This window comes from Lemur catta, chromosome 5, assembly GCF_020740605.2.
Source record: "Lemur catta isolate mLemCat1 chromosome 5, mLemCat1.pri, whole genome shotgun sequence".
Classification (NCBI taxonomy): domain Eukaryota; kingdom Metazoa; phylum Chordata; class Mammalia; order Primates; family Lemuridae; genus Lemur; species Lemur catta.
This window is the reverse complement of record NC_059132.1, coordinates 56,167,297-56,191,231: the sequence shown is the minus strand read 5'-3', so window position 1 is coordinate 56,191,231 and position 23,935 is coordinate 56,167,297. Positions and strand designations below refer to the sequence as shown.

The 23,935-nt window shown below is 40.1% G+C and overlaps 1 protein-coding gene across 1 annotated transcript in view; it reads right to left on the bottom strand.

Annotated features, from left to right (window-relative positions):
* CAP2 (cyclase associated actin cytoskeleton regulatory protein 2) overlaps positions 1 to 23,554 on the bottom strand; it is a 124,841-nt gene extending 101,287 nt beyond the window's left edge. Inside the window, exons 1-3 of the mRNA XM_045551844.1 lie at positions 23,190 to 23,554; positions 4,478 to 4,599; positions 555 to 655 (exon numbers count right to left, since the gene is read on the bottom strand). Of these exons, the coding sequence (XP_045407800.1) occupies positions 555 to 655; positions 4,478 to 4,598 (222 nt within the window). The 5' untranslated portion in view covers position 4,599; positions 23,190 to 23,554. The remainder of the gene's footprint in view (positions 1 to 554; positions 656 to 4,477; positions 4,600 to 23,189) is intronic.
* Between the last annotated feature and the right edge of the window lie 381 nt (positions 23,555 to 23,935).

Here is a 23,935-nt window from a genome sequence, read left to right as displayed (position 1 = left end):
GAGAAGGCCTCGCTGTGCTCTGGCCCTTGCTACCTCTGTCCTTCATCCACTGCCTCCCTGGCTTTCTGCTCCGCTGAGAACATGCCAAGCTGGTTCCATTCTCTAGACCTCTGCCCTGGGCCTTGCTGTCTCCTCTGCCTGGAGCTCTCGTCCCCACGTCACTCCACAGGCTCTTTCCTTCCCTCCACTCAGATCTCTGCTCAGCTGTCACCTCCTTGGACGTGCCTTCCTACCTCAAGCAGTATCCCTGCTCCTGGCACTTTCTGTATCATTACCCTGCTTTCGTTCCCCAGACAAAGGTGAAAGTTCTGGGAGGGCAGGACTTGGTCTATCTTGTTCATCCCTATACTCCCAGCTTCTAGAACAGGCCATGCTCAATCAGTAGGCATTGCGGGAATGATTAAATGAATGAATGTGTAAAGGAATGTTTTAGCCACCACCTGCCTAGCTAGGGTGAAAAAAAAAATAAGATCTCATCCACAGCAAACGAGTTGGCAGAGTCTGGGCTGGTCATTTCGAACTCTCCACAGAGAACAGGGGAGGAAAGTACTCACATGAGTCTCCACATCACCAGCAAGGATCCTACTGTTCTTTAAAAACTCGGCCACCATACCATTCATCAGCTTATCAAAGGCTTCCACGGAGGGGGCCACACCTTTGGAAGAGGAGCATTTCGTTATTCCCAGGTAGTTTAATGAAAAGCTGGGACTGTCTGTCTTGTCATAGATAACATGGAAGTTTAATATCACCAATGTCATTCTCACTAATTCATTCATTAAGTCATTCCCTCACTCAATCAGTATTTATTAAACACTTCTCAACAGCTTGGGAAAGCATTCTTTTCCTAGTTTTCATCCTCCCACCTACGTAAGGATTTCCTTCCTTCCGAACCCAAGGAGGAAAGTAGTACCATCACAGTGTGACAGATGAGAAAATGGACATGCCAACAGAGCATGTACCTGGACCAAAGCTATACACAAAATAAAAGGCAGATCCAAAACCTGAACCTAGTCCATTCACCCAAAGCCAGGGTCCTTTCTTCTACAACGACCTGCCCAGGTGCTATGACAACCTTAAAAATAGTTACCAAGATTACCCAGGACAATTAAAAGGTACTAATGACCTCTAGGCAAGGAGGAAAAGAAAGCTGATGTCCCTCATTTTGTTCCTTCTTCACTCCCCAGGGGGAGGGGAGAGGGCCACGGCAGAGTGAAAATGACTGCTGAGCCAGTACCTGTCGGGTTTGAAGCCAAATTACTGTGAAAGCTGAAGTGACAACGGCCCAAGTGACAACGGCCCAACCGGTGTGCTCCACATTTCTTTCCTGCCTTTTAATTAACAGAAAATAATCTAAGTCCCCGATTTCATGTCCCTAATTTTGAGAAACATAATATTGACAAATTGAACGCTACAGGCTATTGAAACCAAAACCAAAACCTAGTAGGATCCTCTTCCTCATATTGTATAAATATATCATCCACGCTCACAAAATACAGGATAAAGTTTCCTTCTTTCTTTTTTCCCCCCAGGTCCAGAGGACGATGGAAACAGGTATGTACAGCTCTGTGCACCTGTAGTCTAACTGCTGAGCAGGCTGTTGAAGCTGAGTTATCCTAAAGTCCAAAGCACAGTACATAGCACCTTCTGGAGCACGAAAGGGACACAAGTCCAAAGGTTCCTTATGGATCCATTTGGAAACAGGAAAACCTGTTGGTTGCTATGGAAGAGGCCTGAGGGATCTCTGCTGACTATTTAAAGTGGGAGCAAGTTTCAGAAATGTGACGGAGACTTCTACACAGCAGAAGGTACCATGATAAAAGGGAATATTTTCCATTTTCTTTTCATCACTCAGCTCTGCTCACACCTCCTGTGGGCAGACCTGTCTTTCTCCCCAAATTGCATCCTTTGAGCATTCCCTAATCAAAGCATTTGTAGCCCTGAAGAGTAATGCATCAAGACCAAAGATTCTGGAGGATTAGGACTTTACATAATTCATCTTAGATTTCCTTGCACCTAGCACATGCTTGTCACATGGAAAAAAATGCAAATATATTTCTTTAGCTGTTGAGCTGAACTTACCTGATTGTCAGGAAAAAAAAACCCTCACATTATAAAACACATCTTAATACCCGTATCCAAGGGTAGTACTTTGATCTATACATATTATGTATTTATAATGGATTGCGTTCCTTCTAAAAGTCTCTTTTAAAATAAAAAAAATTTAACTTAGTTATAACAGTGTCATAATGATGATGTTTATATTTAAGGCGAAAGGTTGTTCTTAAAGCTTTATTAAAAACAGAATTTAGAAAATTACCCAAACTTACTGATTAAGAATAAATGGAAATGATGTTGTTGAGGATTAGTAAAATGTTTTCAGGATGGGTATCATTCAAACATTTTACTAGTTACCCTGCTTCATTTCAAGTAAGATAATAAATTGCTGGCTAAGTTGTTTCAGAAAGCCTTTGCTTTAATAATTGGTTTGAAATGATTTGTTAGATGAGAAAATATTTGTTAATAAACAAATAATTTAATTGTATGCCCTCAAATTCTACTTAACGTATTAATTTTCCCAGAAAAGTTCTTTTTTTATAAATAAAATACAAAGTTCAGTCTAGTACTTCTTTGAATCAGTGAGGTTCAAATCATTGAGGTTTTTTTTTGTCTTTACTCAGCAATACTGTACAATCTCCCAGAAAATGTATTTTAACTTAATTTGTGTATTTATAGGCCTTATATTTGTGGTCAGCAGTTTAGAGAAATGTCTTTAATCACCTGATGCCAACAGCAGAATGAAACAAAGTTACTGAAGAGTACTTGAAAATATTTCTTACAAATAAGGTTTACTGAATTTCATACACCAACTGTATAGTTCACAAAAAGAGGCTTAAAATGAAATCATAGATGTGTCTCAGTTGGTGCGGAAAAAAACTTACAGGCTCCTGGCAGCCTTCCTTTAAACAACACCCCCTTTCAATTCATTCACAGCATTTTAATTTTCATTATGTTCAGGGGGGAAATAAACCAGCCAGCACATTTGTGCTCACACAGTAATTTTTGTCCCATGGCATGTAATACAAGGCACAGCTCCAAATACGCCTGAAATTCTAGAAGCACCAATGTAGGTCTGTCCTGGTGAAAGCTTTTTCCGAAGCCCCCTCTTCCCCAAGGCTTTTCTCAACCCCCCAAAGACTGACAGGATTCAAAATGGGTCAGAGAAGGAGGAAATGCACATGTGACAAGAACAGAGTTACCATATTAAATACAGATCACCCGGTTAAATTTGAATTTCAGATAAGACAGTGCATACATGTTTAGTATAAGTGGGTATCCAGCAGTACAGCCCATGCGGTAATTGGGACATAACTTATACCAAAAATAAAAAATGTGTTCTTTACCTGAAATTCAAGTTTAAGTGGGTGTCCTATATTTTTATTCGTTAAACTACATACATCCTTAGACAAGAAGCAATTGGAAAAATTACTGTAGATAACTTGGAGAATTTCCATACACACACACACAGTACCCTTTTAAAGAAATATAGCTAAGGCCGGGCGCGGTGGCTCATGCCTGTAATCCTAGCACTCTGAGAGGCAGAGGCGGGTGGATTGTTTGAGCTCAGGAGTTCGAGACCAGCCTGAGCAGGAGCGAGACCCCGTCTCTACTAAAAATAGAAAGAAAATTAGCTGGACAACTAAAAAATATATAGAAAAAAATTAGCCAGGCATGGTGGCACATGCCTGTAGTCCCAGCTACCCGGGAGGCTGAGGCAGAAGGATCGCTTGAGCCCAGGAGTTTGAGGTCACTGTGAGCTAGGCTGACGCCACGGCACTCTAGCCAGGGTGACAGAGTGAGACTCTGTCTAAAAAAAAAAAAGGAAGAAACATAGCTAACTTTTTATTTTTGATCATATAATTTTTAAAAATCTTTTTTTAAAGTGTGGTGTTAGCATATAGTTTTAAAAGCGTAGTTGGTTAGGAGCAGGCAAAGGTAGAACCATGTGACAGGGCCCTGTTACGGCAATGTAATATTTGGCTTCTCATCAGACTAGCCTCCTTCAAAACTGCAGCTCCTAAATTTAATGACTCGTTCTCTCTAAACTTAAAATCTACATAATGATAATTCCTTCCGATTTACATTCTAACCGGGAAGATTAGTTTCTTTTTTGATAGTTACGTCAATATTATATTTAGTCATTGAGTGTGGAATAGCAGCAGAAGCACTACGAATAATGACATTTGGCCCATGGATTTATGCTCCCAAGAGGCACAGATATTGGTAAATTTTGTGAATTATGGGGTTGAAAGGTTTTCTTCCTTTCTCTTTTTCAGAGATTGTCTGCCTCTGGTTAATGCCATGGTCAATGTATAAAGGAAGGAGTAGGGAAGTTGGAGGAAGTAGACAGAAAAATTTCTTGAGAACTAAATGACGGGAACAGATTCAGACCAGGAATGACAACAGTGTGTGGCCCTACCTCTGATGACACCGTTGACTTCCCCGCAGTCGCCAGGGGGCCTGTGGGATTCTGCAGACAGCACCTCGAGGCGGCTGATGGCTCGCTCCAGTCTCTGCACCAGCTCCTGCATGTCTGCCATTCTAGAAAAGCACAGGCACAAACGGAGCCCGCGTGAGCATCAGGGAGTACTAGCAAACCGACACCGTGAAGCTTAACAGCAGCAAGGGGGAAAATAAAAATCATTCGGAATGGCTTTAATTACCTAACGAGTATTTCTACACATCAGGAAAACACGTGAAATTCAAAAGAACCTAAAACTTGGAACAAAAATAACAGCAAATTATATCGAGCTTATTTTCTATTCAGTTCAGTGATTTTTACAAGCCCAATATGCAATACACAGATATTCACTCCCTTTGCACGGCTCTCAAGTGCTGCTTGGACGCTTCCTCATTACAGGACACAATCTATGAACAGCACGCACTTACAAGCCCGAGGGCATATATCTCAAAATTAATATTGTCAACTCCTGTTCTGCTAAATGGTGGGAGCATGTTTTAACTACTTCCAGTAATTCTTTCTGTTAAAATACAATTCTCCAGGGGACACTAAACCTTCTAATAATCCTTGCTTATTCAATTACATGCAACCAAACAGCCCAGCTCAGGAGAACGATGAGTTTAGGAAACTGCGCGTCATTGAGCAGGCAACGAGGCCATCACCTCCAAGAGCTAATTGTTTTCCACTTATTATTCATTTTTTTTTCTGTGTTTCTGTTGCCTAATTATTTTAAATGTTAATTATGCTGAATGGTGGGATTTGAATGTATCGTATTAAAAATGGTTATTTTCCTTTTGTAACACTGCTGGTTATCTTTAGGCAAAATTTAGTCTTGGGGCAGGGGTGATTTTTTAGAGACGGGGATCTTCAGTGACCCTGCACTCTTGGTTGGGATAAATAGGGATTGAAACTGACTAAAGGACTGGAAATAAAAATGAGGCAGAGTATCTGTCCTTCCTGCTTCCAAACAGATAATTAAATGAGTGTGCGTGGGGTAAATACCTCAAAGTTACTGACCTATTCAATTACATATCATTAAGACAACCTTTGAGGAACGGAATCCAATCTAATTTGGCCAGGTTCATGAGATCCACCATAACCTTGGTCATGCCAACTTATAACTGCTTTTGGCAAGAGCAGGCTGCTGCCCCAAAGAGAATAGAACATGCCTCATCTTAATCAGTGCCTGGAGTTCTTCTCACTCTTAAGAACTTTGCAAGCATCGTTTTGAGCAAAAGAGGACCAGCAGGCTTCTGACTCAGAGACACTGCTGCCCTAGAATACAGGTAAATGTCATTGCTCTCAGATGTGTGAATATTTTATATTTCTGCAGAGCACCAGACAATGCATTTCTCTTTTGTATTTTGTATTCCATTAGTTTCAAGCTTAAATACAATGACGATGTGCCAGTGCTGTTTTTAAAAAGCAATGTTATACTTATACACTTTTCAAGGTTACACTTATGTGTAGAGCTCTATCATTCTGTGTCCGAATGTCAGACGGCCATCAGCTACGGATAGTGGAGTTCGCTGTCTATTTTGGAAAGTCATCTCTCCTGAAACTGGCAGCAGTTACTCTTTCAAAATATGGGGCAGTGTTCTCTGCGCAGCTGAAATCAGCATCTAATCCTAAGGGCATTCAAAATTAGAAGTTTCTCATCTATTCTTTTCCTCTTCACGTCAGAGCTTTTGCTTCCATCGCAATTGAAGAAAAAAAAAAAAAGAAAGAAGAAATTTAATTGAATCCTTTACGTAATCTTCTTGCAAGGGAACCAGGCATGCTGTAGGTGGGTGAAGGCCATTTGAGAAATGATGAAAGCCCCTCAAATCTTTTAATAGTTGTCCATCTGTTCACAGTTATCTATGCTCCCTGTTACTCAACTTGCCAAATGTTACCGCCATAGACCTAGCCCGAGATAGAAAAAAATGTGTTTGCTTTGTTAGCAAGCTCCCAACCCCCCAACAGAAACGCACCAGCCACCTCCAGCAACTCGCATATCAAGCTGTTTTGGGAACGCCTGTTACATTTCACACTTAGGACTTCTGTCTCTGACTGTGGCTTAATCAGACTCCCTGACAAGACCCAAACTCACACCATCTAATAGTGCTCCGTATGTTGAAAGACAACAGGAATTAGCCCATAAACTCCAGGGCTGGGATGATTGGTAGGAATGCAGTTGAAAAGTGACTCATATGTCACTCCATGTAAAATCACCACGAGCAAGACTGAGGTCTTGCCTTAGCCTCTAAAGAGGTCAAAATACAGCTCATGTGAGGAAGCTGGAAAGATGCCTCTGGGTTTAAAATTTTAGAACAGCTTCTAAGAGAGAATGAAGAATAAATATCAAATAAAAGAAAGAATATACCAGGGTACATGTTCGCATTCCCAGGGAGAATGACTGGGTCCAAGATGACCATGCCCTCTTCTCCTGAAACTCTTTCTCTGTCCCCACATCCACCCTCAGCTGCTATCCTGGCTCTCAAGAAGGAGGTAAGAACAGAGCTGCAGATCCTCCAAATTCCTCCCAGGCAGTCCCATCCGCCTTGGTGTTTCAGAGTGGATTTAGCCAAGTTATGAAAAGGAGGTGGAAGCCAGGAATTAAGAATTAGATTGAGAAAATGCATAGGGTAGCCAAAGCGAATATAGATAGCAAGGTCAGGGTAAGGAATGAGCCAGAGCCAGGGGGACAGACAGAGAAGTCTGGATCAGGAAGCCAGCAGAGTAAGGGGACAGGGCAACGTGGCTGGAAATATCATCTAAGAATCACATGAGGAGCATAAGAATTCTCCAGATTCACAGCTGGAGAATTTAGAGACTGGGTTAGATGATGCAGTTCAAACTTGGCCCTCCACATTTTCTAGTCATCCTATCTAAGTGGAAGCTAAGCACATGGAGATGTCAGAGGGTACACACAAACACTGGACCAGAGTCTGAGGGTGTGTGGAAAGAAAGAGGAAGGGACATCGTAGTTCATGACTTTCTCCTTTTAAAGACTTTGGGAAACTACACTTGAGGTTAACCTTAATTCCTTGTTCTGTATTAATTTTTGAGTATTCTCTTTTGAGTTTCACTATAATGAGAAGTACACTCATCCTTGTCTTATTTGGATTTTCCCCTCACTTTTCCTTTTTTAAAGTTAAAATCAAAGCTAGACATGCACAGAATTTAAAGAGTCAGTAGTTCACCCATAAAAACAAGGGTTCTTATAAAATCACAGCAGTGCCCTGCCTGCCCCCTTTCATTCTATGTCTCAAGAGTCAGCCATTTTGAATTATTTTAGCTGTTTCCTTTGGTAATCACCTCCTTATCTCTAAATAATGTGCTTCTATCTCTGTGTCTTGTTTGTTTTTCTTCAGTGTTAGGCATTATCCATTGGATTCCCACCAAAAATATGAGGGTTTACTTTTTTCTTGCCCAATCCCCACTACCATATGCATGCATACTTTCTTTTTTCTCATCCTCCCATTAATGTTATATCACAATTTTTGTTAGATCAATATCCAGTGTTAACACAATTAGGACTATTTGCATCTGAGTCATGAGTTATACAAAGATTGTTTTCCATTTTTTGCACTACCTATTTTCCTAAAGTCATTATTTTCATCTTCTGTTTCCTATATGCTTAAAATTACTCATCTCCAAACTTCCTCCAGTTGTATAAGTCTCCATTCCATGGGGCCAAACACATCTGGAATTCTACTGGTTCTTTCTTCTCAGAGGTATCTCTTCTGAAGATTTACTCCAATCTTCATGATTGCTCCGTAGGCCTGCTGCACATCTCTAACCTGGGATCTGCTGTCATCTTCATTCTAGAGATTTCCCTGCCCTCCCCTAATGACCTGTTTCCTGTATGACCTCTTTACTGGATTCTATGTCTTCCTCTTTCTTGGTGTACTTCCTTAATTGGGAAGAGCATTTTCTTCCGAAAAAAAGGTACATGAAAGGTCAATTTTTTTGAGATCTTGCAAGTCTGAAAATATCTTTGTTTTGCCCTCACACTTCATTGCTAGTTTAGCTGAGTGTAGAATACCAGGCTGGAACATGTCCTCAGAATTTTAAAGGTATTGATCCACTGTCTTCTAGTTTCCTAGTTTGCTGTTGAGAAGTCCAAAGCCATTCTGATTCTTGATTTTTGGATATAACCTGTGCTTTTTCCCTGGAGGAAGTTTTTGGAATCTTCTTTACCCCTAGTGTTTTGAATATTCATCATGAAATGCTTTGTTGTCAATCTATTTTTTTAATAAATGATTTTCAAAAGGTGTGGAAAAGATAGAAAAATGGGCTTTGCAAATTGTTTGTCTCTAGGTGAATTTAAAAATCAAGTTTTTTTCCAAATAAATAAGTTAGTATTATAAATATTTAAACAATTCAAACTTTTCTCACATCATATTTCTCCTAGTATTTGCAAATACTTCATACACTTCAGTAAGAACATAGCCAGTCAGTATACTCTCATATGCTATCTTGGAATAATAAGTATTCTAGAATCAAGAAGATATTTTCCTCTCATAAATGTGTACAAGTATTATGTATTCATAGTAATTAAAAATTTTTTAAAATTTTAAAAAAAGGAAAATATTTTCCTAGGAGAAAAGATGGCTGTCATTGTTTAAAAAGTTTTTTCTCCTAGGTCATCTTATAAAACCCATCCTCAAATACTGTCGAAGTTTATGTCCAATGTCCAATCTTATGCCCATAGCACAATGTTTACGCTTAAAGTACTAAGACAGACATAACAATTTCCAGAAAAGGAGAGTTTCACATACTTTCAAATATTTTTTAAGGTCGTAATTGTTTTGCTATCTTTAACTAGGATAGTACAGAGAGGCCCTGGCTTTGGAAGCAGACTGGGATCTGTACTCTGGCTCTCACCAGCTGAGAGACTTTGAAAAAAGAGCTTAGTTTTGCTTTGCTTCAGTTACTACCTATATATGGGGTTGCTATGAAGTATAAAGGTATATAAAGTCTGGAACATGGTCAGTGATAAACATGTTAGCTACTGCTATTAAAACAATCCATTTCATTTTGCTCTCGGTAGGAACAGTTACCATATTTGCATGTTAAGAAGTCATCTAGAAGACCTAGTCGATGAAAATGACTAACTGAGAACTTCGGGTCAGTATACCCTTATTTTTTTTTTCCAGTATTTCATTTTCCTCTGTCCATGTATTTATTCCCCCAACATTCCTAAATGAGATTTTCTCAACTCTATGTGTATGTGTGGTTATTATAAAATGGAAATTTTGGTTGTAATTAGTTTTTTAATCATATATTTTCCCTCTAAAAAACATTTTTACAATGACTTGTTTGCTTTTAAATAGCCCTCTGCAAAGGACACAAACACAATCTCTGCACAACGATTTTTGGAAAATAGCATTCCCTGATCCCTCATATTTTCTTCACCCAAACCATCTTATGCTCAGTGGTAAAAGGTTTGCTAAGCCCTTTGCTAACTCAATCTAATCAGTTATGAAAGCAGCTTTCATAGTTGCTTTGAACATTGACACCCCATGGCACTATGTAAATGGTGATAAACCCAGAATAATAGCCTGTTTGTCTGGATTACATATTTAGTATATGTAAAACATATTACCCAATTAAAATACTGCCTTGTGCTTTCTTTTCTGTTAGCACATGTACACCTTGCCTCCCAAAGAGACCGGCTGCAAGCTTTTCACGGGCTGAGGTTGTATCTTATGCTTCTTTGCATCTCCCACTGAGTCCAGCGTGGTGCCATATACCTAGAGAATTCTATAAATACTTTCTGATTGACTAATTAATTAGCTACCATTCACTGCCTGCCCACTCACTGGCACCATCCCAGATCAGGCTGAATGCCAGATTTTCACAGGACAAATTTTCATTTAAAAGAAGATGCAAGATTAGTTTTTCCCACTTGGAATCACAGTGGCTTCCTCCCATGATTTAAAAGAGCACACTTGCTCCTGCTAATGTAAACCTCTGGGCCATCCACTACTCTTTCTGCTTCAGGATTTCAGACTTTTTAAAAAACTTCACATTGTCCAAAGGGCTTTGTAAATCCCTCATGGCAAGTTCATAAAACAAGTAAGGGAGAATGCTACTTTGATAATATTTTCATGGTATTAAAAGGTCTGGGTCTTTCAGTTTTCCTGAAAAGTTCCTCTGCTAGTTCAGAGTTCTCCTCTCTAGCCAAAGACACAGAAATAACTGGTCAGAGTTTCTCTTCTGATTCTTTAAGGGAGACCCAGGTCCAAGGGATTCTGAAGATCATGAGCCTAACATTAAATAGGATACAGACTTGAACTGACAGAAAATTGGAGACTTTCAAACCTTTTCTCATGGTAAGGCTGAGCAACTGGCTTATATGTCAGCTCTCTGCAAAAAATAAAGTAACAATAGACTAATTTCTCTATAAGTGCACCCAAATTAAAGAGTATTTGTTAAACTACCGTCAGATCAGACTGTCCTAGACTGTTAAATTCTCTTTACTCAATGACTTTCTTTCCTTTCCCAAGAAACTACCAATCACTGGGAGAAGTAATCTGGTCATTCACTATTACTAGTTGGGCAACAGTATGTATAGGAGAAACACACCATCACAGTATTCATCCATTCATTCACTTACTGGCTTATTGAACATGTTTGTTTCATTCATTCATTCACTTCCTACTGTCTGCTAGGCACAATGCTCATATCTAAAAACCAAGGCTGATTAAAAAACATTTCCTTCCCAGCTGGAGCATGAGTGGGCTGGAAGCAAACCGTGCTCAGTCAAGCCAGGGAGTCGTTTCACTAAGAGACATATTCCCGTTGCCAAGGTGCCTGCCGCCTTCGTATCTTTTGCTTACTTTCCTATAGAGCGTTTCTGGAGCCAGCTTTTCACCAAACAGCAAACAAAAGGCACCATTTTCTTTTTACTGCAAAGACGTTTTGAGAGTCTCTGATTTTTGAGATGGTGTAATCAGAATAGGAGAGAACAGAGAATTACATAAGTAAAAGAACACTCTCAATTTTTCATGAAACTGGAAAAAACATGTATGTCATTTTGATTCCTCTAAAACTTCTAATAATGTCCCATTGCAGAGAAGAAAAGCAAATGCTTCAGTTTGATTTTCAAAAGCATCTCACCCTAGCTCTCACCTTAGCTCAGGGCTCCTGAGAGAACCCAAATATCACAGGGACAACTCACCATGTCCCAATCATGCCCTACCTCAACCCTCTCCTACTCAGTGACCCTGCTTTTTCTACTGCCTCAAGGGTCCTTCCTGGCATCGTTGCTTTCATTCCCCAAATCCCAACTCCACCAAGAGGTCTTCCAGAATCCCACAAAAACAGAAGAAATCCTTCTTGAGATATTTACTCCCCATAATCTCCACCAAATCCAGGGTGCAATGCAGAAGGGCAGAATAAACCACCATGTACAGAAATTACCTCACCATCCCATTTGCCCTCTGCTGGTACCACTCCTCAGAACCATTCCTGGTCAGCTTTGTAGTATAATTATTTCTTCTCTAAATGGAACCGCTAAAGATAAGAGGCTAGGACTCATGACTTGATATAATGGAAAAAACATTTTGGAGGATCAGAGAACCTAATTTGAGACCCAACCCCTTCAACTGACAACCCACACGAGTCTGGGCAGGTTACTTAAGCTGCCTGAGTCTCAGTTTTCCCATTTCCAATACATGAACTCATTCCTTCTTTATTCAGGAACTTAAGAAACTTGTATGAGAACATGTTCTGAGTTGCATTCTGTGCTGGCTGCTGGGGCTACACAGATGGAGGTGACACAGACAGTGTCCTCCAGGCACCATGATCTCCTTGAGGAGTGGAGAGTTTGGCCACGGGGACAAGCCAGCCCTTCAGGACATGGGGCCACAAGCACGGGACCACTGCAGCAGAACGGAGCCCAGTGGAAACGGAGGCCATGGGGGAAGCCCACATGTATCCTGAAAGCTGGCTCTGTGCCCAGGCTTGGGATGGTGGGGTGAAGTCATAAGATCATAGACTCCGAATGCTGACCAGGACGAACCTCTATTCTATTACTCCACCATGAAGTGGGAACTCCCTTAGCTATATGTGAGTAAGAACCCTTTGCTGGAAAGCAGCTCCCACCCCTCCCTCCTCCATGGCCCCTTTCAGGTGCCTATGCTGTAGGAGAAGCCCCTTCTATCCCTATGTCCCCACATTGCCCTTTTGGTCTTGTTTAAGCCATGGAGGAGGTTGAGATAAAAGAGTTGCTTCCAAGAGCAAATGCGACCATTTGACGTAAAACAGCCAGGTGCTCGATTTGGCCCAAGCATTCTCCTCCAACCCCTTTCTGCATCTTCACGTTTCTCCAGCCTCCTGGATCTACTTTCATACTTGACTTTGATGTATTACTTTAACACAATCACAGTTTTCAACTTGTGCTTTAGATCACCAAAAGACTATTGGTTCCTTCTTTCTGCTCTTTGGACATAGGAGCCCAAAGTCAAAGCGAAAACAGAGAAAGAGGGTAAAGCAGAAAGAAAAAAAAAAAGGTAGATATGGGAGAAACAGAGAGAAAAAAGGAAACAAGAGAGAGCTTCAGAAAGAGGAGGGGGTGACCAGGGATGGTCAAGAAGGAAGAATCCCACTCCAACCTATCTCTAAACTGCACTCAGAACACAAAAATCAACTACATGACTCCAAAAGATAAAACGATAGCAGGTAAATGGAGGTGATGAATCAAAACTTGAAAACTTGAATAAGATTCTGGGGTTTTTTTCCTCTTTTTTTTTTCTCTAGAGTTGACCTGAGGTCAGAATTGTGCAGGGGAACAGGCAGCAAACACTCCAAGAAAACCCCCTCTTTTTGGCCAGAGGACCTGGAAAAGGGGCCCCTGAAAATAGGAGAGGGTGGGGAATGTCCAGGTTTTATATTTTGTTTGCATTTTTTTTTTCCAAGGGTGGCCACAGGCAAGAACTGTGTGGCAGAACAGTGAGCAGCAGCACAGGCAGCTTAAAGTTTCTCCAAGAGAAACCTGGTCTTACTGACAGAAAAGTAGGGAAACGGGGGGCCTTCATGGTCCCAAGAATGTGGGGAGAATTTCTGCTATTTTTTCCTTTCACTGCTTTGCCCTGAGAATGGCCCCAGTCTTGGGGAACTATACTGCAACAGCATAAGCTGCTAAAACTCCAAGAGAGTCCAATCGTTTTGGCCAAAACAATGCAAAAAAGGTCTTAAGAGCAGGACAGAGTGGGATGAATCCCAGAGAGGAGAGAGCTGAAGAAGAGGACACCCTGATTCTGTGTATGACCCAGCGCAAGTCCCTGAGCTGTGCATGTGTGGAATGGTACCAAAGGCTTTGAGAATTGAACTATGATATAAACCACTGCTCAAGTCCCAGACTAACCCCTAAACAGGACAAGCATGGGACTCAAAGCAGCATAGCAAACACTTAGAAAATTGACTTAATGTTAGAACCACTGCCCACACCATACAAAACAGAACTGTGTCGATCGGCTGGTAAAATAAAAAAAGGCAGTATTTTCCAAAGGACACAGAGTCTAACAATGTAATACTCAAAATGTCCAGAATTCAATTCAAAGATATTTGACATGCAAGGGACCAGGAAAATGTGATCAACTCTCAAGAGAAAAGGCAATCAACAAATGCCATCCCCAAGATGAAACTGATGTTGAAATTACCAGACAGATTTATAGGAGTTATTTTAACTATGCTCTAAGACATGAAGATAAACGCTCTTGAAATGAATGGAACAATACGAGTTCACAGTGGAGACTTATAGAAACTGTAAGAAAGAAACAAGTAAAAATTCTAGAACTTAAAAATACAGTAACTGAAATCAACAGTGCATTGGATAGGTGCACTAGCAAAATGGAAATGACAGGAGTGAAGTGTCTGTTAACTTGATGATTCAGATATCCAATCTGAAAAACAGAGAGAAAAATGTTGGAAAAAAGCAAACAGAGACTGAGAGGCCTATCACACAATACTAGAAGGTCTAACATTAGTGCCATTGGAGTCAAAGAAGAGGATAAAGAGATTGAGGTAAAAAATATTTGAATAAATTATGACCAAATCTTCCAAACTTCATGAAAACCATACATTTACATATCCAAATATATTAGTTTCTCCTCATCCCAGTTTTACTTTCCACAGTTTCAGTTACCTGTGGTCAACCATGGTCCAAATACAGGTGAGTACAGTACTATAAGATATTTTTAGAGACAGAGATAGACCACATTCACATAACCTTTATTATAGTATATTGTTATAATGTTCTAATTTATTATTGGTTATTGCTGTTAATCTCTTAATGTGCCTATTTTATATATTAAACTTTGTCAGGGGCTTGTATGCATAGGAAAAAACATAGTATATATAGGGTTTCATATTGTCTATAGTTTCAGGCATCCACTGGGTCTTGGAACATATCCCCCATTGACAAGGTGGGGACTACTGTAGTGCTGTCTGTCTGGATATTACACACACACACACACACACACACACACACACAGAAACATAATACCTTACAGTGAGTGCCTCCACCCACTGTAGAGAGACAAAGATGAGTAAAGTGAAGATATAACTGCCTAAAAAGAAATAAAATGTGATGGGCTATCATCCCTTATGAGAAGTGTCACATATATCAAGACCTAGTAATTCTTAAATTTCTTCCCTAAATCCCATAGAACAAGGAGTTACTAGAACTATGTCTATCAATAAATCAGTTTATTTACCAATACTAAACCAGAAAGAGTTTGCCACATTACTGACCCTTGATTTTTGGTCAGAAAACAAGAGCAAGATGAGCTACAAAAAGAGTTTTCAAATTTTTTACTTGCATATAGCCTAAAAGAATTTTGTAAAAGCTTTTTGCACATGTTAGACTGACATATATAAACTTTCACCAAAATGTGAATAGTTTCAAAGAATGTAGCTTCCAACACCCTGTAAATATTGACATATAAAACTATTTTATCATTTGTTAAAATATGTCTGATGAAATTCATCATTATTCATTTTAAAAGAATTACAGGAACAGTCACAAATTTTGCATAATTCCATTTTCTCGAGCTTGTATTTTCATTCTTCTTGCCCTACAGAAGTTTATCCTAATTTTATGTATTTTATGCTTTAATATCTTTTACTCATTAACCTGTTATACTTTTTTGCACCAAAACTATCCATTTAAATTAAAATTATAATTCAATAACCAAAATATTTTAAGAAAAAGCTCTTATAATATTGTCACTATTAATGCAACTTATCAACACAAACATTAGAAATTTTGACCAATAAATACTAAATGTAAATAAAAAGCGATTTTTTATTAGAAATCCTGCTGTTTTGAGCATTTTTATTTTAATTATTTTATGCATGTATGAATATATTTAATATTAAAATGAATCAAAGTTGAGCATCAATTTGATTCTTATTTTTTCTTTTTATCAGTGTAATGCTGGGAAACATAAATGAGGAGATGAGAATGCGTGGAATTTTGTCATAGAAATGTCACTCAATTCTGTGGACTCCTTCTGAGTTATGATGAAATATCAAAAATTAATAATTACTATCTGTAGGCATGCAAATAAACTTATCCTGTGCAGGTTCCATTGACTTCTTTCTCCCACTATGGAAGAAGCCAGTTTTAAACTGATTAAGCAAATTCATTCCAGCATTCCTATAAATAGTCTCTTCTGAACTAACTGCAAGACCTTTCTGGTTCTCTCATTTTAAAAATAAGTTTAAAAATGTATTTGTATGAGAGTCATGATTTCATCCTCTTTTAAAGCTTATCCTCTAACATAAATTTACAATTTGATTAGATTGGCCTTCAGTTTTTTGTGGTTGTTTTTTTAAATAAAGATTTAGAAAATACATAACTTGCAAAAGTATCTGTTGTCCAGGCATTAGAATCATTCACTTTCTCACCCATAAAACTAAACTGATATTCTGAAATGTCCCTCTTCTTTGCCCTCCCCATCCTCTAGATTTGTACATCCTCAGGGAAAGCAATTTAATAAAATGGGTTAGAGATAGACCTTTTAGTAAAATGGATTAGACACAGGCTTTTCATATGGAAAGTGAGAGAAAGGTGATTACAGAAAAGCAGATGGCAGAGAGAACCTGTGTCTCTGTTACAGGCCCGCTCTCCAGAACATCAGTCTTAGGAAACAGTGCATGTGGAAGATGAGGATTTGGACATTTATTTTCTCAAAATACCTGTGCACATGTACTTTTGGGAAGTCTTTGGATATAGTAAAAATGTACACAGTCTGAAGACTACTGAACTAAAGTAAGAAGTATAAAAATGAGTTCCACCCCTAACTCTACACTATCTAAAGACTCATTGCATTAATGAGCCTCTTTTTAAAGTTTTCAATTACTGAAGAACTTTAATTAGATAATCATCCACCTTTCATTCAGAAGAGACACTGAGGAAATTGGAGTCCTAAAGAAGAGAGAGGCCATTCTGACACAGGACAGAAGAAGTGGGGATGGAAGGTTGTCCATTGCAGGAACTTTGAACGCCCAGAGAGTACCATGACAGTACTAAGTAAACGGAGTAGAAATGGAAATGAAGGAGGAATCAAAATTTCAACTTAAAAAAAAATTGTCTAAATACTTGTAGATCTGCATTGTATGCCCCAAAATCTCCAGCCAGTGTCTAGCATGACTTCCGAGAGAAAAACTATCCGCCTTTAGTCTACCTAATGCCAAGCAACCAATTAGATGGACATTTCCATCAACCTAACTCATCAGGCCACATTTTTGGTCTTCCAGCCACTGGAGAGAGGTGAGTAGAAGTATTAGCACAGTATTCATTAGATGGAAAGATCACCCTTAAACCACAGTGATCCATTACGCACACAGTCTGGGTAACACAGAGGCTACTGTTTCAGTCTGTTCAGGCTGCTATAACAAAATACCATAGACTGGGTGGCTTATAAACAGCAGAAATTTATTTCTCACAGTTCTGGACACTGGAATATGCATTATCAAGGCAGATTACGTGTCTGGTGAGGGCCCACTTTCTGGCTCACAGATGCACCTTCTTGCCATGTTTTCACTTGGTAGAAGGGGCAAAATGTCTCTCTTGGTCCTCTTTTATAAGGGCACTAATCTCATTCATGAGGGCTCCACCCCATGTCCTGATCATCTCCAAGGCCCTACCTCCTAATTTCATCACGTTGGGGATGAGAATTTCAACATATGAATTTTGGGAGGACGTAAACATTTACACCTTAGCAGCTTCCAAACTAAGATTACAGAAAATGAACAACTCCAACTATATATCAGACTATAACCGGATTGAACCATGCATCCACCACTTGGAAGCCTAGTTTATCTGGTTCTGAAAAATCTGATTGGCCAGTTTTCTTAGTGTGGTCCAATTTGACTTCTTGTTGCCTTAGAGTAAAATAATCAATTTCTCTCTTAAAAATCCAGTGACTCTTCTCTAAATAAAACTACATAGAAACAAAGTTGGAAATAATAATGACAATCACCAGACTAGATCCTCTGAGACTTATGCTTATGGTGAAAGATCATCTTCTGTTCATTATATCTTCCTTCATTAATATTCATTTTTGAATTCCCAGTGATAGATACTGGGCATATAGCAGTCCTTCAACATACGGGGAATGAATAAGTAATCAATTGATCTCAGAATTTTTCTGGATTTCCACATAGAATGATGCAAAATAACAAAGGTTATTTTCTCATTAAACTGTTCACAAGTATAGGCACAAGACAATACTACAGATCTGTCTTTGGTGTCTTGAGCATCAAACTTCCCCAGGGACCACCCTCATCAAAACTGCTGTTTAGACCACCTCAATTCTATAGTCAGTCTCCCAGAAACTTCCTGCTCTTTCATATGCCTCCCTACAAGAGATCTTAGATCTGACTGCTATACTGCAGAAAGCCCTCTAAATTCTGAGAAGCTGGGGGCTAACAGGAACCTCAAAGGTTACCTAAGTTATCCATTCATCCCATAGGTGTAAAATTTTAAGAATTAAGAATTACTGCATCTTCTCCACTTAGCTAAGTGGCCAACAAGAAGCCGGGATAATTAGATGTCTAATTAACTAGACAGGGCAGATGAAGACCCCATTCACAGTAGTCAAAAAGTCTTTTGGTTTTAGACACCTTCCTATGTCCCTTTTTATATAGGGCTGTGTATTGAAAGGGAAACAATCCTATTACATAAATTCTCAGTAAAAGAAGCCATGTGTTCCTCAAGTGAGAAACACAAAACAAGATGGAATTCCCCTGGATATAAAAGTTCACATACAAAAGGACAAATATTATACGATTCCACTTATATGAGGTAACTTCATAGAGACAGAAAGTAGAATGTTGGTTACCAGGGGCTGCAAGAGAGGAGAATTGTGAATTATAATTTAATAGGTACAGACTTTAGTTTAGGATGAGGAAAAAATTCTGGAGATGGACAATAGTGATGGTTGTACAACAATGTGAATGTGCTCAATGGCCCTGAATTGTACATTTAAACATGATTAAAATGGTTAAAATTTTATGTTATGTATACCTTACCAAAATAAAAACAATTTAAAAAATTTTATAATGATTTGTTCTGACTTTAGGGTTCTTCCCCCTTTCCTAAGCACAAGTAGAAATATCCTGAATGAACTGCAAAAGCTCACAGCCTGAATCAGGGGCAGACTAGAAAGTGCCCCAGGCTAAACCGCCAGATTTCTGATTGGCTCATTGTTAGCAGAATAACCAAACTGAATCACATTATAAATTCTGGACCACCCAGCAGGATACACAATACAAGGAAAATTTTAGTGACGTTAAGTAACTCATCTGCCCTGATTAAAGTAATGTCCCTTTGATTTAATAGTCCAAGTTGTCCTCTGTCCCATCCTAACCCAGGTGATATAAGGGGATGAAGATGATTGTGAGTGATTGGGTTAAGAGAGCATGCTGTGAGATTCAGCTGTGAAGTTTTAGATTAGTGTTTTCCACACTTCATAACACATGGGAAAATAGATATTACAATTAGAATTTAAGTAGGATGAAAAGTCAGAATCCCAGATACAGTCACTCTATCTTGGTTTGGTGGAATGAATAAGTTGGGTATATAGCATCAATGTGTAAGCCAAAGGAGAATCAGCTATTTTCTTTTGCCATTAAAATACATGGCACATTCATATTCATTTAGAACTCTTGCACATGTGTGCCAAGATACACGGAAAAAAGTCTTCAAAGCAGCACTCTGTAATAGCAAAATGTGGGAACCCACCCAAATGCCTGTCAACAAGAGAATGGCTAAGTAAATGATGGACTATTTGCCAAAAAGCATTATATAGCTATATAGCAACAATTTGGATCATTCTTAAAAACTTAATGTTGAGTTTCAAAAAAGTGAGATTATATATACCTTTTTTATAAATCAAAAAGCAAGCAAACCTAAACAATATTGTTTGGAATATATATATATATGTCATAAAACTGCTTTATATTAAAACCAGGGAATGATTAACATAAAGTTCAGGGTTGGAAGAAACACGGGGAATGGCATAAGGGTATTGCACAAAGAGAGATGCAACAGGATAGGAAACAACCTAGTTCTTTTCTCCCTCAGCCTTCTGTTTATTTTCTCTAACAGCTTTATTGAGATATAATTCACATACCATACAATTCTCCCATTCACAGTGTACAATTCAATGCTTTTAGTGTGTTCAAAAATATGTGCAACGATCACCACAATTTTAGAACACTGTCATGTTTTTAGCTCAAAAAGAAACCCTGTACCCTTTATCTATCATTTCCCTACCTAATGCCACCCCAATCCCCCAGCCCTAAGCAATAACCAATCTACTTTCTGTCTCTATAGATTTCCTTGTTCTGAACATCTTCATATGAATGGAATCATACAATATGTGGCCTTTTGTGATTGGCTTCTTTCACCTAAGTATTATATAATGTTTTCAAGGTTCACGTGTTGTAGTACGTATGAATCAGTACTTCCTTTTTATGGCAGAATAATATCCTATTGAATGGATATACCACATTTTATCCACTCATCAGTTGATGGACATTTGGATTGTTTTCAAATGGTGCTGCTATAAACATCTGTATATAGGTTTTTGTGTGGACATATATTTTAATTTCTCTTGGATATATATTTATAATGGAATTGCCAGGTCATATGGTAACTACATTTAATTTGAAGAACTACCAAACTATTTTCCAAAGTGGAGGCACCATTTTTTATTACCCCCAGCAATGTATGAAGGTTCCAATTCCTCCACATCCTTGTCAACACTTGTTATTATCTGGTGGTTTGGTTATAGCCATGCCAGTGAGTATGAAGTGGTATCTCATTGTGATTTTGATTTGCATTTCCTTGATGAATAATAATGTTGAACATATTTTCATGGGTTTATTGGCCATGTGTATATCTTCTGGAGAAATGTCTATTCAGATCCTTTGTCCATTTTTAAATTGGATTATTTATCTTTTTATTTTTGAGCTGTAAGAGTTCTTTATATATTGTGGATACAAGGCCCTTATTAGAGACATGATTTCTAAATATTTTCTCCCATTCTGTGAGTTATCTTTTCACAACCATCTAGTTCTTCAGCCCTATTTTCTAAACCTAGTGATGGGTTCACAGGTGTTCAATCAAAGATAAAGGTTATAACTTACATAGACTTGGCATATTATTATGATGTATAAAATATTACATAATTAATGAATTAAAGACAAAACCTCATGCATAAAGATGTCTGTTAGGAAATATTCAAAACAAAATAAAACGCCATAGTGCCCCAAATAAATCATTGCTATTCTTGAGGGTATTTGACTTAACTCTCAGGGCACTCAGAGAATCTGACCCACTAATCCTTCCAAAAGACTCCTCTCCAAACTCTAGTACAGGGTCAGTGGGAGTAGCAAACTACTGCCAGTGGGACTAATCCACCCCCCTCTTCTCTACTAGTTTTGTGTTCCCCCCTTCTTCAAGCTAAGAATGGTGTTTACATTTTTAAATGTCTGGGGAAAAACGAGATGTTTTGTTACTGGTGAAAATTATATGAACTTCAAATTTCAATATCCATAAATAAAGTGAAACACAGCCACACCATTCCTTTATGTATTGTCTTTAGCTGCTTTCAAGCCATAAGCAGAATTAAATAGTTGCGAAAGAGACCATATGGCCTGTAAAACCTACATGTTTACTATCTAGCTCTTGACTCAAAAAGTTTACCAATCCCTGTAGTATCCGCAAATTAAATTACTTTGCACTTCAACAGTGAGCAGCAAAAAACCTACTTCCTACTTGCCCCAAGACTGCCTTGATAATCACCTTCATGATTTCCCATAGTCAACTGTTTTTCTCTTTATCCTTAATAAATATTTCTATGACACTTTGATTCTAAGTTTGTTAGGGATTTTTAGATTTGGGGATTTAGAGAGTAGTCTTTCCTGGCAAAATATGCAGTATCTTCAAGAAGTCATGCTTCAGCCACAAAGTATTGAATTAACTATTTTCACAAACTTTTATTATCTCTTCTTTACAAGCTGTGAGTCAAATACTGTTTGGCGCTGCAGGGGCTACCAAACACCCCCATTCTTGCTCGCAAGAGGCTTACAGTCTAATCAGACTCTAGTAACTGTAAGACCAATTCCCCAACGTTCACCCTACCATTGTAATTTTACATGAAGTGGGCTTAGATATTTTACCAAGAATTCTAAGGCGCGTTCCTTAAATTAAAAGAAATATATCTAAGCAGTAAATAAATAGTACTCTGCAAACGATTCTGGAAAACCATGGTGTGCAAGTCCTGCAGGCTTCTGCAATCCCATGGCTATAAAACCAAAGGTCCTAGATCTTTTTGCCAAGTGTTCATCTTCACTCTGTTTGGATCTAATCCCAGTTCAATACCCTAAGTGCAGTTATCCATATTTACTCATTTTAAAGAATGCACCATTTCAGATATTGCTAAAACTTGCAGCGTATTTGTGGTAGCAAACACCGGTCTGATGAAAATAAAGGCCATCTGCATGTCCGATCACTGGCCCTAAAAGTGATGATAAGGCGGCTGCTTCCACGAACAGCCCTCTGCCCAAAGCAGTCAGAGAGCCAGCCGAGGGGTGCCCTTTTTCGGAGCCATCCCTCAATGCCTCAGTTGCCTTTGCATTTTTTAGAAGTGACTCATCGCCTCAAGTCAGATTCTGTAGAGGAGAAGCCAGGTCTGTTTCTTTCCAGCACTTTCTGATCGAAGTGGCTCCGGTCACAGCCAGCGCAGCGACAGCCTCCCCCCCACGACCCCCCCCACGTGAGACCGGCCGCCGAGAGGGCGAGACCCCCTAAGTTAGACCGGCCGGGCGCGCGGCGGCGCTCGGGTGGGGGGGGCCGCGGCCGCCTGTCTGGCGAGCGGCCGGGGAGGCGGCGGGGGCAGGGCGCGCTGCCGCGCCGCTGACCCAGATGGGGGGTGCCCGCGTCCCCGCGCTCGGGTCCCCGCGTCCCAGCCTCGCCGGGCCCCCGCGCCTCCGGCGTCCGGGCCCCGGCTCCCGCGCAGCCTTTATTCCCCGCGCGCCGCCGCCGCCGCCTGCCCACCCCACCCACTGGGCGCAACTTGCCGGCGCCCGCCGCGAGGTGCCCCCCGCACCTGCACCCCCGGCCCCTCCCGGCCGCGCCGCGCGCGGGCCGCGGCGGCATTACCTGCTTCGCCGCCTTGGGGTCTTGTCCTCGGCAATGCAAATCCGCGGCCGGCCCCTCGCACCCTCCTCCCGCGCGTCCTCCCCTTCTCCTCCCCTCCCTCCTCCCCCCGGATAGGAGTCGGTGTCGGTCACGCTGCTCCCGGGGAGAGTCGCCGGCAGCTTCCGGGAGCTCCAAATACAGACGAGCCGCGGGGGAGAGGGAGAGCAACGCCACGCGGGTGGGGAGTGGAAATAAAGGGGAGCAGAGAGGACGGGGGGCGGAGGCAAGGAGGGGCAGATGGGCCGTGGGAGAAAAGACTGGGAGCTGGGGAAGGCAGAGGCGAGGGAAGGCGAGCCCGCCTGCCGAGCGCCAGGCTATGAAAGAAATGAATTCGCTGCATTGAGCAGCATTTGCCAAGGCGTCTGGAGAGAGCTGGAGGCACAGATAGATTGGGTCCCCAAAGACCTGTGCGTAGAAATGAGTAATGGGTCCTTAGGAAGCAAGAGACAGGCTTGTGTGCCCCCCCACAGGCCCCAGTTTGAAGATCAAGGCTCTGGCAGGAGAGGGGGCTGGACATCTAACGCTTTAGCTAGGCATCAAGACAGGATGCACTCATATTCAGTAACAACATTTTTAAAAAGGTATTGTGTATACAGCAACTTTAAAAAAATGGCCTGATTTTTAAAAAATAAATGTAACCAAACCAAATCTAATTCGTAAAATATGCAGTATATTTATGGCCATTTCCCCTTTACATATTGATTTTA